This window comes from Protopterus annectens, chromosome 5.part1, assembly GCF_019279795.1.
Source record: "Protopterus annectens isolate FY-2018-M chromosome 5.part1, PAN1.0, whole genome shotgun sequence".
NCBI classification, from domain to species: Eukaryota; Metazoa; Chordata; order Ceratodontiformes; family Protopteridae; genus Protopterus; species Protopterus annectens.
In genome coordinates this window covers 411,867,494-411,881,133 of record NC_056736.1, presented here as the reverse complement: position 1 = coordinate 411,881,133, position 13,640 = coordinate 411,867,494, and the positions used below count along the sequence as shown (strand labels likewise).

The following is a 13,640-nucleotide window of genomic DNA, read 5'->3' as shown; positions in this document are numbered from 1 at the left end:
CTCTGACTTCACCAGGTAGGTATGTAGGTAGGTACAATTCTACTTGTATCTGGGTTAAATTTCCTCTAACTCATTGCACATACTGCTTTGGGCCATGACTAAAAAGGGCCACTTTGTTTAATGCACTTACTTGGTTAACAAATACATAAATATGTATAATAAAATAACAGAAACTAAATAATTGTTCTGGCAACTGGTTGTAAGCACTTCATATTCTCTATACTTGTCAGCTATAAAAACATAATCAATAAATATTTATCCATGCCAAAAGAGTGCACAGTTAATGCCAGAAGCTACTGTAATTTACAAAGGCTATTTTCTGTGATCACTTCTTTTGATGTAGCTGAATTAATAACACTGTTGTTATGTTATCAATAGGAAGACTGGAATTATATTATACATCATTCGCTATGCATTGTACTTTTCATACACTTTAATCAAGTTAATGAAGCAATGATTTAGAGGACCACTCATGTAAACTGCGAAATATGTGAAATGAGGATACCAGAAGCTCATATTAGTGAGATATGATAAGCAGAAACATTTCTTGAAGGTCAGTATTACATCAGTGACGTGACCATTTCCTGGTCTACATGGTAATGCCTGATATGCTTCTGTTTGAAATTTTATGCCCAGGACACACCATTACAGTAGCTAACATCAGGCTGAAGAGCTTAATACTAAAAATAAATATCAATAACAGAAAGAAAGTGACAGATACATAGCAAAATACCTTCCAATGTTATAGATTCATAGGTTAGTACTAGGCTAACTGCCCTTGCAAGCCATTGTAAGCCTAGCCAATTATCCCTTGTCAGACTCAAACGCTGCACCTTGTGTTTATAAGACAAACACCTTAACCATTAGGCCACAGCCCTCCCCCAAATGGAACAAGCTTCCCCTTACAATCAGAAGTTAGTCATTACCTTAAGTCAAAAATAATATTAATACAGAGAGACTGAGCTTCTTGAAGATCAGTACATCACAAGCTTCCGAATTTGACTGTATGACAGTAAATCTCTTGTTTTATGTAGACACAGCAGTGTATTAGTTGGCAACCAGTACAACCAGAGTCAGAGAAAGGGGTAGAAAACATACTCCATACTGAAAGATTTAACAGAATTATTAGCCTGAATCTTACATAGATTCATAAGAGACATTGGCACTAGCCCAGGTGTGAATTCACAATTTGCATCAATGGATAGGGGAAACCGAGAATTCACACCTGGGGTAGTAGCTAAGTCCCTTAGGGACAGGGGGAATCTGAAACATACTCATGGCATAGGCACAAACCCATGCCATCATCTTGCCCCTAGGGACTGTGTATTAGGAAAGATTGGGTTGCATTGGCTAGGCTTATAAGGGCTCTTAAGCTTTTAACCTAGTAATCTCCAAATAACATATAAATCTATGTAGGATTCAGGCTATTCCTTCTGTTAAATCTTTCTGTATGGGGTATGTTTTTCTTCTCTTCAGGTTTGCTTTATTTGCTTTAATAATGCAACTGCAAAAATCTGCTTAAAAGATATAGAGAAATTTTTGTCTAACTTTCTAAGTGCAATTTTGTGCCTGTGTACGAAAATACTGGAAACTGCAGAAAATGTTATAGCTGTACCCCAGATGTCTTTGAATATAAGTGTATGTACTGTATTCTTCGAACACTGCGAACCAAATGCTGTAGCTACTCTTCTAAACCCCACACTCATTTTGCTGTCTTTAATAGATATAATAATGTGACTGTGCAACACAAACTGTACAATATTATACAAGCATGATAACATATTTAACTTACGGGTTCAATGTCAAGAAAGGTTTCGTGTGCCTCCTTGTTGGGCTGTAAACCAGTAATATCATCAATCAATTTCTGATCCGCCATGTAAAAATGAGGGGAAGACATAAAAAGAGGTGCACCTATAATTTAACAAAAGACAGATGTTGGAAATACAACTATATGCACTAGTTACACATATTAACAGTAAAGTTAAATACCCTTTTTATCTGAGTCAACTAGGTTGCAATACCTGCCTGTTACAAGAGTGTAGCATTAAGTAAGGAGAAACGAAGGCAAAGTATTTCTTGTACGGTTATGAAGTATGAGCTGCCATTTTTCTTCTTGCTCACGCAACATAAACTGACAACACTACGCACACTAATCATGTTCCCAGATTACTGATGACAAAATCTGGGTAAAACTGGCTAGGCTTGTTAGCCTAATAATCTCCTATGACCATGTGAACCTATGGAAATGAGAATCCAACATGGAAGCCTTGTAAATGTGCTGCTGGTAGTTAACACTCTTGTCTTGTAGTGCAGTGTTGTTATTCAATGGTGCTACAAGTATTCACAATGCCTTCACAAAAAGAAGCACATATCTGTGAAAAACTAAAACAGTCACTCAAGAGTTCTTTTAAAATTTTTCAAAACATACAGATAGACTTTATTCTTACCAGTTTGCATTATTTTTGAAAAACGGATGAATGACTTCCCAATTACAGTACTTTGACTATCATCTCTCTTGTTATTGTCTGATCATTTTATGTATTAGTTTGCACTGAAAGTTGTTCATGGGAAAATGCTGTATTTTGAGGGAAGGAAGGGAAGACACCACCAACCTCCATACAGGGTGCAGTATCCCTGTACTCCTGATTAGTGCACCTTTACGGTAAAGGGAACACCCCTGTGAAAAAAAAAGTGTAAAGCTGATAAATTGTCCAGAAACTGTAGACCACACAGATAGTTTTCAGCCAACTGGCCTATCCCAATATTTTATACCTAGCTTGCCATTCATGGTATAGACAAAACTTTCTTAAAGTCATCACTACACGGCTAAAGATCTGATGTATCTTTTATTCTGCAACACAGGGCAGGATTCACGAAGCCTCCGTATAAGAGTTAGCAAGTCTTACACGGAGGCTGCAGTTAAACAGGGTGATGTCAGCATGCCATGCATAATCATGAGGGCATGCTGAATCACACCCTAGGCTAACACGGTCCATGTAGCAATGTTGGGGGTGTGTCCGCATGGCGAGACCTGCAAAGGGACATGCCCCCGGAAGAATCACAGTCCCAAAAGGAAACTCCCACGAGCGAGTCCGTGGAAATGTCACAAAACACAACAGCACACATGTCCCTGCAGACTAGTAACCCAACTGAAAAGTAAAACGTAAAAATGAACAGTTTAATTTTTTTTTTATTTCAGAAATGTTTGCCCGTAGTTGTGCTCGTTTGTGCGGGTGTGCCCTTCGCTCAGCCACAGTTAGCAGTCATTGAAAAAGCATATAAGCTGTAAATATGCAAAATAAGCCAAGTAGCAATAGCGTAGTGGTAGAGACGTCGGCCAAAGAGGAGGCAGTCACGGTTCGAGCACCAACAACATCATTTTTTATTTTTAGTGAAATAAGCACGAAACAATCCCCTGACATATATGTATATATATATATATATATATATATATATATATATATATATATATATATATATATATATATATATTATAATTTAAGTACAATGCAATGAAATGGGCCATGTTTTATGAAGAACTCTGACACAATAAAAAAATAAAATATTTTATAAGTGCCCATAGCTGAGCAGTGCTCTAACAAGCTGAGTATGTTTACCTGCAGGTGAGCAGTGGTTTAACAGATGTAATGGGAGTGCCCGGAGTTGAGCAGTGCTTTAACATGCTGAAAGTGTGTGCCCATAGTTGCGCAGCATTTTTCACAGCGTAATATGCGTGCTCATAGCCAAATAATGCGTTAACCAGCGTAACCCATTTGCGCGGAGCTGCCCAGCGCGCCAACCGGCTTACCGGTGGGCAAAGTAGAGCAACCTGTATCAAAGCCGCCTTTAAACAGACACACCTCCTAGCCTGTCTAGACAGTAGTAAAATAAAAAGTTAAGCAATGCCCAGGCTCGAAACCAGGATACTGTGCATCATAGTCAAAGTACTGAACCACTAAGCATGACAGCTGTACTGAAAACTGCAGTATTAGCATATATATAGGAATGAATGGAAATAGAAGCATGACAAAGCAGGTTTTGTGAAGGTGATACAATTGCAAACTGGCCAATCACAGATAAGTGTGGGAAAAATGGCATATATGAGCCCCATAGGCGGGAATACACAGCATAACTGATTGTGGAACCTATTTGCAGTCAGGATGGCAGGCGTAGGAGAGGGCAGTCACTTTCGGGCACAGAGGTGAGGTGTTGAGGAGTCCAAATACATGGTTTGGCTCCTAGTCCATGATCATGAGGCTCAACTCATGCAGGGCCAGGTTCTGTGGGGTGCATATAAGGTAGAGGCGTGGAACCGGTTGGCACATGATCTTACCAGTGCCACAGGCATACCAAGGACTGGTGAACAGGTCCGTCACCACCATGCGGACCTGAAGAGATGGAAGCAGGACCAACTGAACCGTTGGATCCAGGAGGCCCGGCAAATGCCCAACACCCCACTACTGTGTAACTATCCATGTAATTATGTATGTAAGAAATTATCCTAGCTGATATTATGGAGATGTATGTTCCAATATTACTTCACTTATATTACAGCTGCAGGTGTGCATTCCGTGAATAGGCGAGCCTATGGTGATAGGCTGGAGCGATTGCTCCACCAGGCAGGTTAGTAATTATATTCCTGTACTTGTTATACAATATAAGTGAGGCAGCTTGTAAAAGAGGTCAGTGTAGTCACATATTAATAAAGTTCAAATAACACTAGAAGAAAGATTCTGCTAGCACTGTATGATTAGATAAGTGATGCAGCCTGTAATCCAGAAATAAAAAGTAAACAAGTCTGAAATAGTGATTACCCACCTGAAGTGTAATATCAGATAACCTGCAGCAGCCTGAAAATCACTGGTAAACAAGCCAAAGATAATAGACATGTGTGAAACACATCGCCTTATAAAATCTGCCATATGAAACAAGTGAGTCTGTTGGAAAGGATTGTTGTAAGCAGGTATGACATGTTAATAATGCCTACAATAAAGTACCAACTTGAATTGCAAAAATAAAACAAGTGAGTGAGAGAAAGATGTATGAATCGACCAAGAAAGCTGTTATAACTTCTGAATAAAGTATACTGCAGTCAGTACATAATGAAAGAATGAGACAGCCACAACCAAAAAGTGAAATGTATGAAATAAAGTACTGAAGCTAGAATGTGAATGCCCCACAATTTGTATATGTTGCTGTACCCTTGCAATATGGAGATAGTATGGCTGTATGAAATAATGAACATCCACAGTTGTCTAGAGCCATATAAATGAAATGTAGCAGGATGCTGTACCTGAACATAGCCAGATATGAAATGTGTATGAATAAAAATGCAATGGATATTAATGTATCAGTAACAGTCCCAACAACAACATTCCTAAGGCAACGTATAGGAAACTGTAGTAAGACCTGTAGGGTATATATATCTGCAGCTACTAGAGATGTACAGCATATGTATATGTAGTTGAAGTTGTTAATGAAATATTTCTTCACCCTACCCAATATTCACAAATAATGCCGTTCCACAACAAACTGGGTATGTGTATTCACAATCAATTCCTATGGACATTTGTCCTGTTGGTTCAAACATATTTGCATGTACGTTGCTGCATGTGCCCTGTTCACATATCCAAACCCGATTGCCTGTTGCCATCAATCGACCCTGCATGCTGTTGGATTGTGTACTGTTGTTCAAAATATACATGTGTTATGCTTGCTGTTCAATGTTTGGAATTCATGGGTGTTTGGTTATTGGGAATACTGATGCATGCTGTTACAACTAATTTTGAATGGTATTGTTTGTTACTAACCGAAAATGTCATAAAATATGTCTAAACATAGGACAACAGGGAAGGCGGGTTCCAGCGGACCCACCTCTCCCACCTCAGCACTAGTGCCCAGGCCAGAACCTCCTCCAGTGGCCCTGTGCCACCTTTGGGTGGAAGCGCTGCAGGGGATGCGGCTTGTCCCCCCTCTGCAAGCGTGGCCGGAGGAGACCGTCCACTCACCCTCCAAAGTGTCCTGTCTGTGGTGCGTAGCGAGATCAGGCAGTCTGTGCTTGAACCCCTACGCCAGCTTGAGGCTCAGGTGGCACAACTCACGGGTGTCCCTGCTGCCCATCCTACACAGCCCCCAGTACAGCCCCGTCCTGGGCTGTGAAGGCACAGTGGCAACTGCCCATGGGTGGGGATGTCAGTTCCACTGTTGCCATCTGTGGGCTCATGGGCTTGCGATATCCCAACATCCATCCCCGTCAATTGTGTTCCCCCCCACATGTGTCATACTCCGCCCCTGTATGCGTCTTGTTTGTCTTGTCTGTTAAACTCCCCTACCTACCTCCCCAAATATACCTACTTCCTGTACCTCACATTCCACTCTCACCTGAAAAAAAAAAAAAGGCACTCTGTTCCCGCAAAAAAATTACGCCCCATACATAGCTGCCCATTTTGCAGACATGTCTGCTGGACACGTGAAGTGATAATTACAATTGGCTGTACAACATACTTTGTTGTCCTCACCCCTCTCTCAGGAGTGGAAGGTTTCAAATTTCACACCAAATTACAGAGATATGCACAGCTGTTGCTGATAAAGAAATGGGCAGCTATGGGCCTTTCCTACATCCTTCCTGCAAATCCCGAGCTTGTTTTCCTACTGTCCTACCCTCTTTGTGCCCCCTTTTTCACCACTGTCCTATCTCCCCATTTTCTTTTCTTTCAAAGAAATTAGTGTGGGTGTGCGCGAGAGTAACCACTTTTAAGCAGTTGTAAGCGGGAGTGTGCTTGTGTGCGCTTAGCTAAGCTTGTGTGCGTGAAGCTAAGTGACAGTGCGCATGCGTGAGCTCCACGCAAACCAGCGCTAACCCGCTAACAACTGCTTAAAAGTGCCTTAGTCACTCTGAATGACAAGGCCTGTAGTTTGCTCAGCAGCAAAATAAAATTCCTCTGTCAGTCTCGAACCCAGAACCTTGGAAACACTAGTCTGCATGACTTACCACTAAGCCATGACTGATATACAAGAACCTTCTGCTGAAAGCAATATATCATGAAATAGTAGGACTGAATGTAAAGGGAATATAGGAAGGCTATTACACAAAGCTTGTCTTGTATCTTTACTGGCAATTCTTGTGGATTTGTATAACATTAGTGTGAGAATAGAAACAACCATGCTAGTCAGTAGCTAGTAGGTAATAATGTGACAGTAGCACCTTGCAAACCACACACACTATCAGAGCAGGATAAACACTGCCATATTTGAACAGGTAAGAGGCCAGACCTCACAAATGGGACTGAATTACAGGGGTGTCCATGATTTGAAAACAAATGTTAACTGTGCCCCACTGACTCCCCGTGAAATGTACTAATAGTAGGCAGAAAGGTGTTTTGTCCCATGTAATGGTAACTGTCAACTACTGAAAGTATGCACTACATGCATGTCAGAAATGGTGTATTCACAAGCACACCCACATGTAGGTGTACAACCCACAAATATCAAAGTAGGTATCCAACTAATAACAGAAGGAGAGTATAGCTGTTTACAAGCACTGCATGCGCCTGCTATCCATAACTGTTAGTACAAAGTAGAAGGTGCCACTACTGCTCAGGAGCAAAATAAAATACCCTTGTAGGTGTCAAGCCCCACACCCTGGCCAGACCAGACTGCATGCAGTACCACCAACCCACAACAAACATATAAGGAACTGCTGCTGAAAGAAATATATCAAGCATTACAAGGAGTGAATGTGAATGGAAAATAGGAAAGCGATAGCAACACATTCCAGTAAAGACACCTAGCAGGCCTCCAAGGAGTGAATGTAAAGGCTAAATAGTGAAGCCATAGCAACAAATTGCAAAAGCCACTGCAGTAAACTAGTTACTCCACAAGTCCCACAGGAAAGCACATACTCCCATTTAAACAGTATTAGTATTATTAGGGGTCAGTTAACATACACACTGAGAAGAATCAACTGGAGGAAGCAATAGTCAGGTATCAGTACAACATGCATGTCAGTGCCTACAATACAGCCTGAGATATGAGAGACATACCAACCTTTACACTCACACAACAGTGTCCACAGCATACCAGCATGGTCCCCACCTTGAAAATCTGAAAGGGCTACGCCTACCTCACCTAACATTTTATAGCACTGTCCTGAAATTACAGTGAGAAGTGCAATTACCACACAGCAGGCTGCATGCAATTAGCAAATGCTGCCTAACAATTGGTGCAGAGGCCATCACATGCACATCTGCATATACCTACAAAAGCAGCCTGTACTCCCAGTCCACACATCCAATACGTTCATTGCAACAGCCGGAGGGAGAGACAGAGAGAGAGAGAGAGAGAGGAAACATAAATAAATAAAAACAAAGAAATAAAAAAAAAAAAAAACAAAAAAAAACAAATAACAGACACAGACTGCTGAAACTACTACAGTACAGAACAGCAGGCTACCAAGCAGCAAGCCATAAAAAATAGCAGTGTCCAAGAAAGGTAATGTAAACTAATAATGTAATAGTCTACATACTGTGAACCCTCCATATGTGTTAGCAGTCTGTATATAGATATATATGAGGATGTGCATAGGGCAGGAGATATACTGCAACTGTTAGTGAAGGCTGGACATACATATGTATGTGAAGGATGCTATGTGCACATAACAATGTAGGTTGTACAGTACTCAATGTTTAGCAGTATGTTAGTGTGTGTATTCGTATGTGTAAATAAAAAGGTATATATATATATATATATATATATATATATATATATATATATATGTATATTTATATATGTATCTATATATAATGTGCATATATGTATACATAGATAGAGAGGGATGTAGAAATAGATAGACCCAGAATGATACCACATACCACAAGGACAAAATGATTGACCTCAACAATTGGCTAAGCTTCTGGTGTCATTCTAAGGGGATCCAGCATCTGTCTGCCTGGGACGACATGACCGATTGCTTTGCCAGATATGGCCTGCACCTGTCACCCTCAGGATTCCAGATACTGGCTAAGACTCATGCCATCCCTATACTGCCTTTGTCAGGCAAGGTTCAAATGACAAATACACCACTGTAAACGGTGACATCTGTGACATCTGTGCAGTGACAGAGACCTGGCGCAAAGCTCCAGAGAGCAACCCTGCATTACCGGGCTTCAAGTCATACCACACCTGTTGGCCACCTAACCCAGAAAGAAGCAATAAAGGCGGAGGTGTGTCCATATTCATTAAGGATATCCACACCTCCAGGCTAGTTGCACAGCATAATATATCTGAGGTATCCAATTGCAACTAACTCTGGGCAAGAACGCAATCCAAATCGTAGCTTGCTACAGACCCCCCACCATGCCCCAGGATTCACACCCCTCATGTCATGATACACTGGAAAGTATTGGGTACAACCCAACACCCTAATAATGGCCAATTTCACCTACCCCACCATTAACTGGAAAAACTACACCCGTACCAACTCTATTGCTCAACATTTTCTACAATTCATAAATACCAACGCCTTGGATTAACATATTCACACCCCCACCAGGGGCAGCAATATCCCAGACTTGGTCATCACCAACATGGGAAACCGGTGTTCCACACCAGAGGTCAATTCCTCGTTGGTGAGATCCGACCACAAGGTAATCAGCCTAGACATCCACATCCCACCCCCAGCCCCAGCCCCAATTAGGGGCACCATTGTAACAAACGTCTCAAAAACCAATGTCACACTTCTTAAGACAGAAGTGGTGAACTGCATGACACCCATGCAGATGGACAATAGAGGTATGACTGCTGAATCCTACACAAATGCACTGTATAAGCACTTACACAAGTGCATGGATCATGCTATCCCTAACAGAACCAAGATGTTATCCCCCAGACAAAGGAAGCCAGTCTGGTGGTCCTCTGCCATAAACAAACTCTACATCAGAAGAAAGACACCGTTGCAAAAATAAGTAATTTCCCAAGACTGGAGGAACTCCCTGGTCAACCTCAGTAAGAAGCTGAGATCCCTCATAAAATCCCCAAAGCTAGTTACGAAAACAAAAGTGCCACTGACTCTAAAGACAACCACAAAGCATTCTATAGCTATATCAAGAATCTAAATGGGAACACTCAGATCTGCTCTGAGGTACAGCATAATGGCACTAAATATACATAACCAACTGATATTGCCAACATCCTGGCAGATAGCTTCAGTGCTAACTTTACCCCCCTCTCACCCCCTAGAGGGCCCATCTCTATACTGGAAGAATGCAAACTCCCTATAATCACGGCTGCACAAGTAAAATACACACTCTCCAAAGCCAAGAACACATCATCCATGGGACCTGACAATATCCCAGGCTTCATTCTACGCAAACCACTGAATGAACTGGCACCCTACTGCAGTACCATGTTCAATCATAGCCTCACCTCAGGCTTTATAGCCACTGAATGGCGCACCACAACACATCCCACTCCACAAAGGGGGAGCCACGACGGACCACGGTAACCACCGCCCCATTAGCCTGAAGAGCCTGGTCTGTAAGGCCATGGAATGTACCATCATGGAACTCATAAACAAAGACATTGGTAATCTCCAAACTCTGGACCCTACTCAGTTTGGATTTGTAAAAGGCAGATCATGTCTCCTAAACCTGACTTGACTTCTTTGAAGCAGTCAGCAAAGCCATAGATGATGGTGAAATGGTTCACACAGCTTATGTAGACCTCACCAAGCCTTCCAACACCATCCCCCATTCTGGAATTATAGATAAGCACAGCAAACTAGGTATAAATCCCTATGTCATAAGATGGGTTGACAACTGGCTCATAGACAGAACTCACACTGTGAAAGTAGTGTATTCCAAATCCGACATCAGACCAGTGACAAGTGTAGTACCACAGGGTTCAGTTCTGGGTCCTCCCCTGTTTGGTATCTACTTCTCCAAAGTGCAGGCCAACACAGAAAGTCTGTGGCTAACAAAGTTTGCAGATGACTACAACCTAGGAGCCATAATCGCAACTCCTAATGATGTGGGCAAACTACAAAAGGCCCTCACTGAGACAGATATCTGGTGTCAAAGCCATGGCCTGAAGCTCAATGCCAAAATGTGTATTGTCATCCCCGTGGTATAAACTCTGTACCCATGAACTACCAGATAGCTGGTAGTCTACTTAATGCCGAAAATGTGATAATAGACCTTGGGACACAGGTGCACAGTAGTTTCTCCTTTGATAATCACGTTGCCACAGTGGTCAGGAAATCCTTCTACGTGGCTCATCTTGTTTGATTCCCATCCAGAAAAAAAGGTCATTGTTCCCCTCAAATCATCACTTATTAGATCCATAATAGAGTACAATGCCCCTTTTGGTATGTACCTCACAGGACAACTACAACAACTGGAAAGACCACAGAAATACCTCACAAAGAGGATTACTGGTCTCAAACAGATGGCCTATGCAGACCGTCTCAAAAAACTACAGCTTGACTCCATGGCATATCGCTTACTCAGGGGTGATCTCTACCTAACATACAAAGCTATGTCAAACCTACAGCTGTTGGACATGCTCCACTTAAATAAATCCCAATCCCTCTGAGCTACACGCTCTAGGGACCTTAACCTTGTCACCACAATAAACAGAACATGCTGGAGGGATAGAGTCCTGTCCCAGACACTTCCCATACTCTGGAACAGACTACCTATGTATGTCAAACAGAGCTCCTCATTAGCACTCTTCAAGAAAGATCCTGATGATTGGATGGGAAATGGGGAATTCACCCCGGGGATCATGTCTGTGGCTCTGCTCAACAGAGACATAGGAAAATACCTTTCTTGGGTGGCAAAAGCCAAGGTACATTTATTGGCTAGGCTTGTATGGGCCCTAGGGCCGATAGCCTAGTACCTACCTATGAACATATATAGATAGAGGGATAGAATATGTATATACACATATTATGTAATAGACACATACATATATAGATATATATAGATACATACACATATACAGACAGATATGCATGTGTACAGATATGTATGCATATGAATATCTTTCTCTCTATCGCTCACCCCCCCTCTCTCTCTCTCTATATATATATATATATATGTGTGTGTATATATATATGTATATATATATATATATATATACTGAGAGAGGCACATGTGTGTAGATGTATTGCAACAGGTGCCTGTTGACAAAGGCATGTACTGAACACCAGTGCGGATACAGGAGTACCATACCCAATTCCAAAACACTTACACCACTAACCACCACATATGTGGTTGCCTGCCTACTACTGGATGTGTCAGGAGGGAACATGGGAAACAAGTGTACAATAGCCTCCCTGTGATATTCACAGTGGCACACCAGTCTTGTAATACCTGTACATGGTACATGTCAGCAGAAATGGTGGGTCAGCTAGTGAAATGTAGGTCACTGTACCCCTCTACACCTCACAATGTCCTACATGGTATGTACCTCCCATGACAACTACAGAAAGGGAGAAGGATACAGTCATACCTAACAAACAGTGATAATACCCTCAAACACATTACCTATGCAGAGTGACTGACAAAACCACAGATAGAGTGTCTCTCAAACTACCGACACAGAGCATACCACTGCTGGATATACATAGTTAGTCACACCCATAACAGTTGTCCAACAACCATGGTAACACCTCACAATATCCCCAGCATAAATGACCTATGTCTGTCATACTTGGCACAGCAGTAAAAAGCACATGGTGGAGGTACAGGTCCCTACACACAAATAGGCCATACCCTGGAGTAAACCCCCAAGCATTACGAAGCAAGGCTCCCCATTAGTAGATGTCAGACATACCCCTGTTTAATGTTATGCAGATAGGATGTATGCCATATGAGTCACCCTATGTAACTGTTTGACAGGAGCAAGTACAACCACATTACATGTGTCCCAAGGGACAGGGTAGCATAACAGTATGCTGCTGTAGGCCCAGGCCCAATAGCATACTACCTGCCTATGACACAATGCACACACACGTGTACTCATTGCAATACCAACTATGTGAGGTGGAATGTGTGTGCCACTGACTGTGGTCTGTAATGGTGTGATTGCTCAGCATGACTTTGTGTCTGTCATGGTAGTGTGTGTCCTTGGTGTGAGGCCAGAGAAAGATGTGTCAGGTATTGGGATACAAACATACTACATTGCCATATGTTGTGCTGTGGTTCCCTGTATGTGACTGTGGTATAGGTATGGATATGGCAACAAAGACTATGGTGCATTACCAGTGACATTTGTACTGTGCATTGCATGCATTGCATGGGTTGACTATGTTCCCCATACATTACCTTGATACATACCCCCAGTGTGAGGCTGTGCATTGGACCTCAAACAGTGTGCTGACTGCTGGAGTATACTTGTTTGTTGTATGGAGTGTGCCAGGCACTGTCACAGAGTTGTCAGCTGAGCACTGATATGTGGTCATTCAAATGTGCATCCCCCAATAGACAGACAGATGCTATATATGGCAGTTCAGTGATATCACTACAGTAGAGTTTTATGTGTGCCATATCACTTGCTCACACATTTTTCTTTTCCTTCCAGGGCAATGGTGCACCAGCGCAATCCCACATACTCTGCTGTAGAGGAAGAGGAGATACACC

General features: G+C 42.0%; 1 protein-coding gene across 1 annotated transcript in view; it reads right to left on the bottom strand.

Moving 5' to 3' along the window:
• Positions 1–1,783: 1,783 nt before the first annotated feature.
• Positions 1,784–13,640, bottom strand: part of LOC122803174 (lysosome membrane protein 2-like) — a 476,872-nt gene continuing 465,015 nt past the window's right edge. Inside the window, exon 8 of the mRNA XM_044072789.1 lies at positions 1,784–1,911. Coding sequence (XP_043928724.1) covers positions 1,784–1,911 — 128 coding nt within the window. The remainder of the gene's footprint in view (positions 1,912–13,640) is intronic.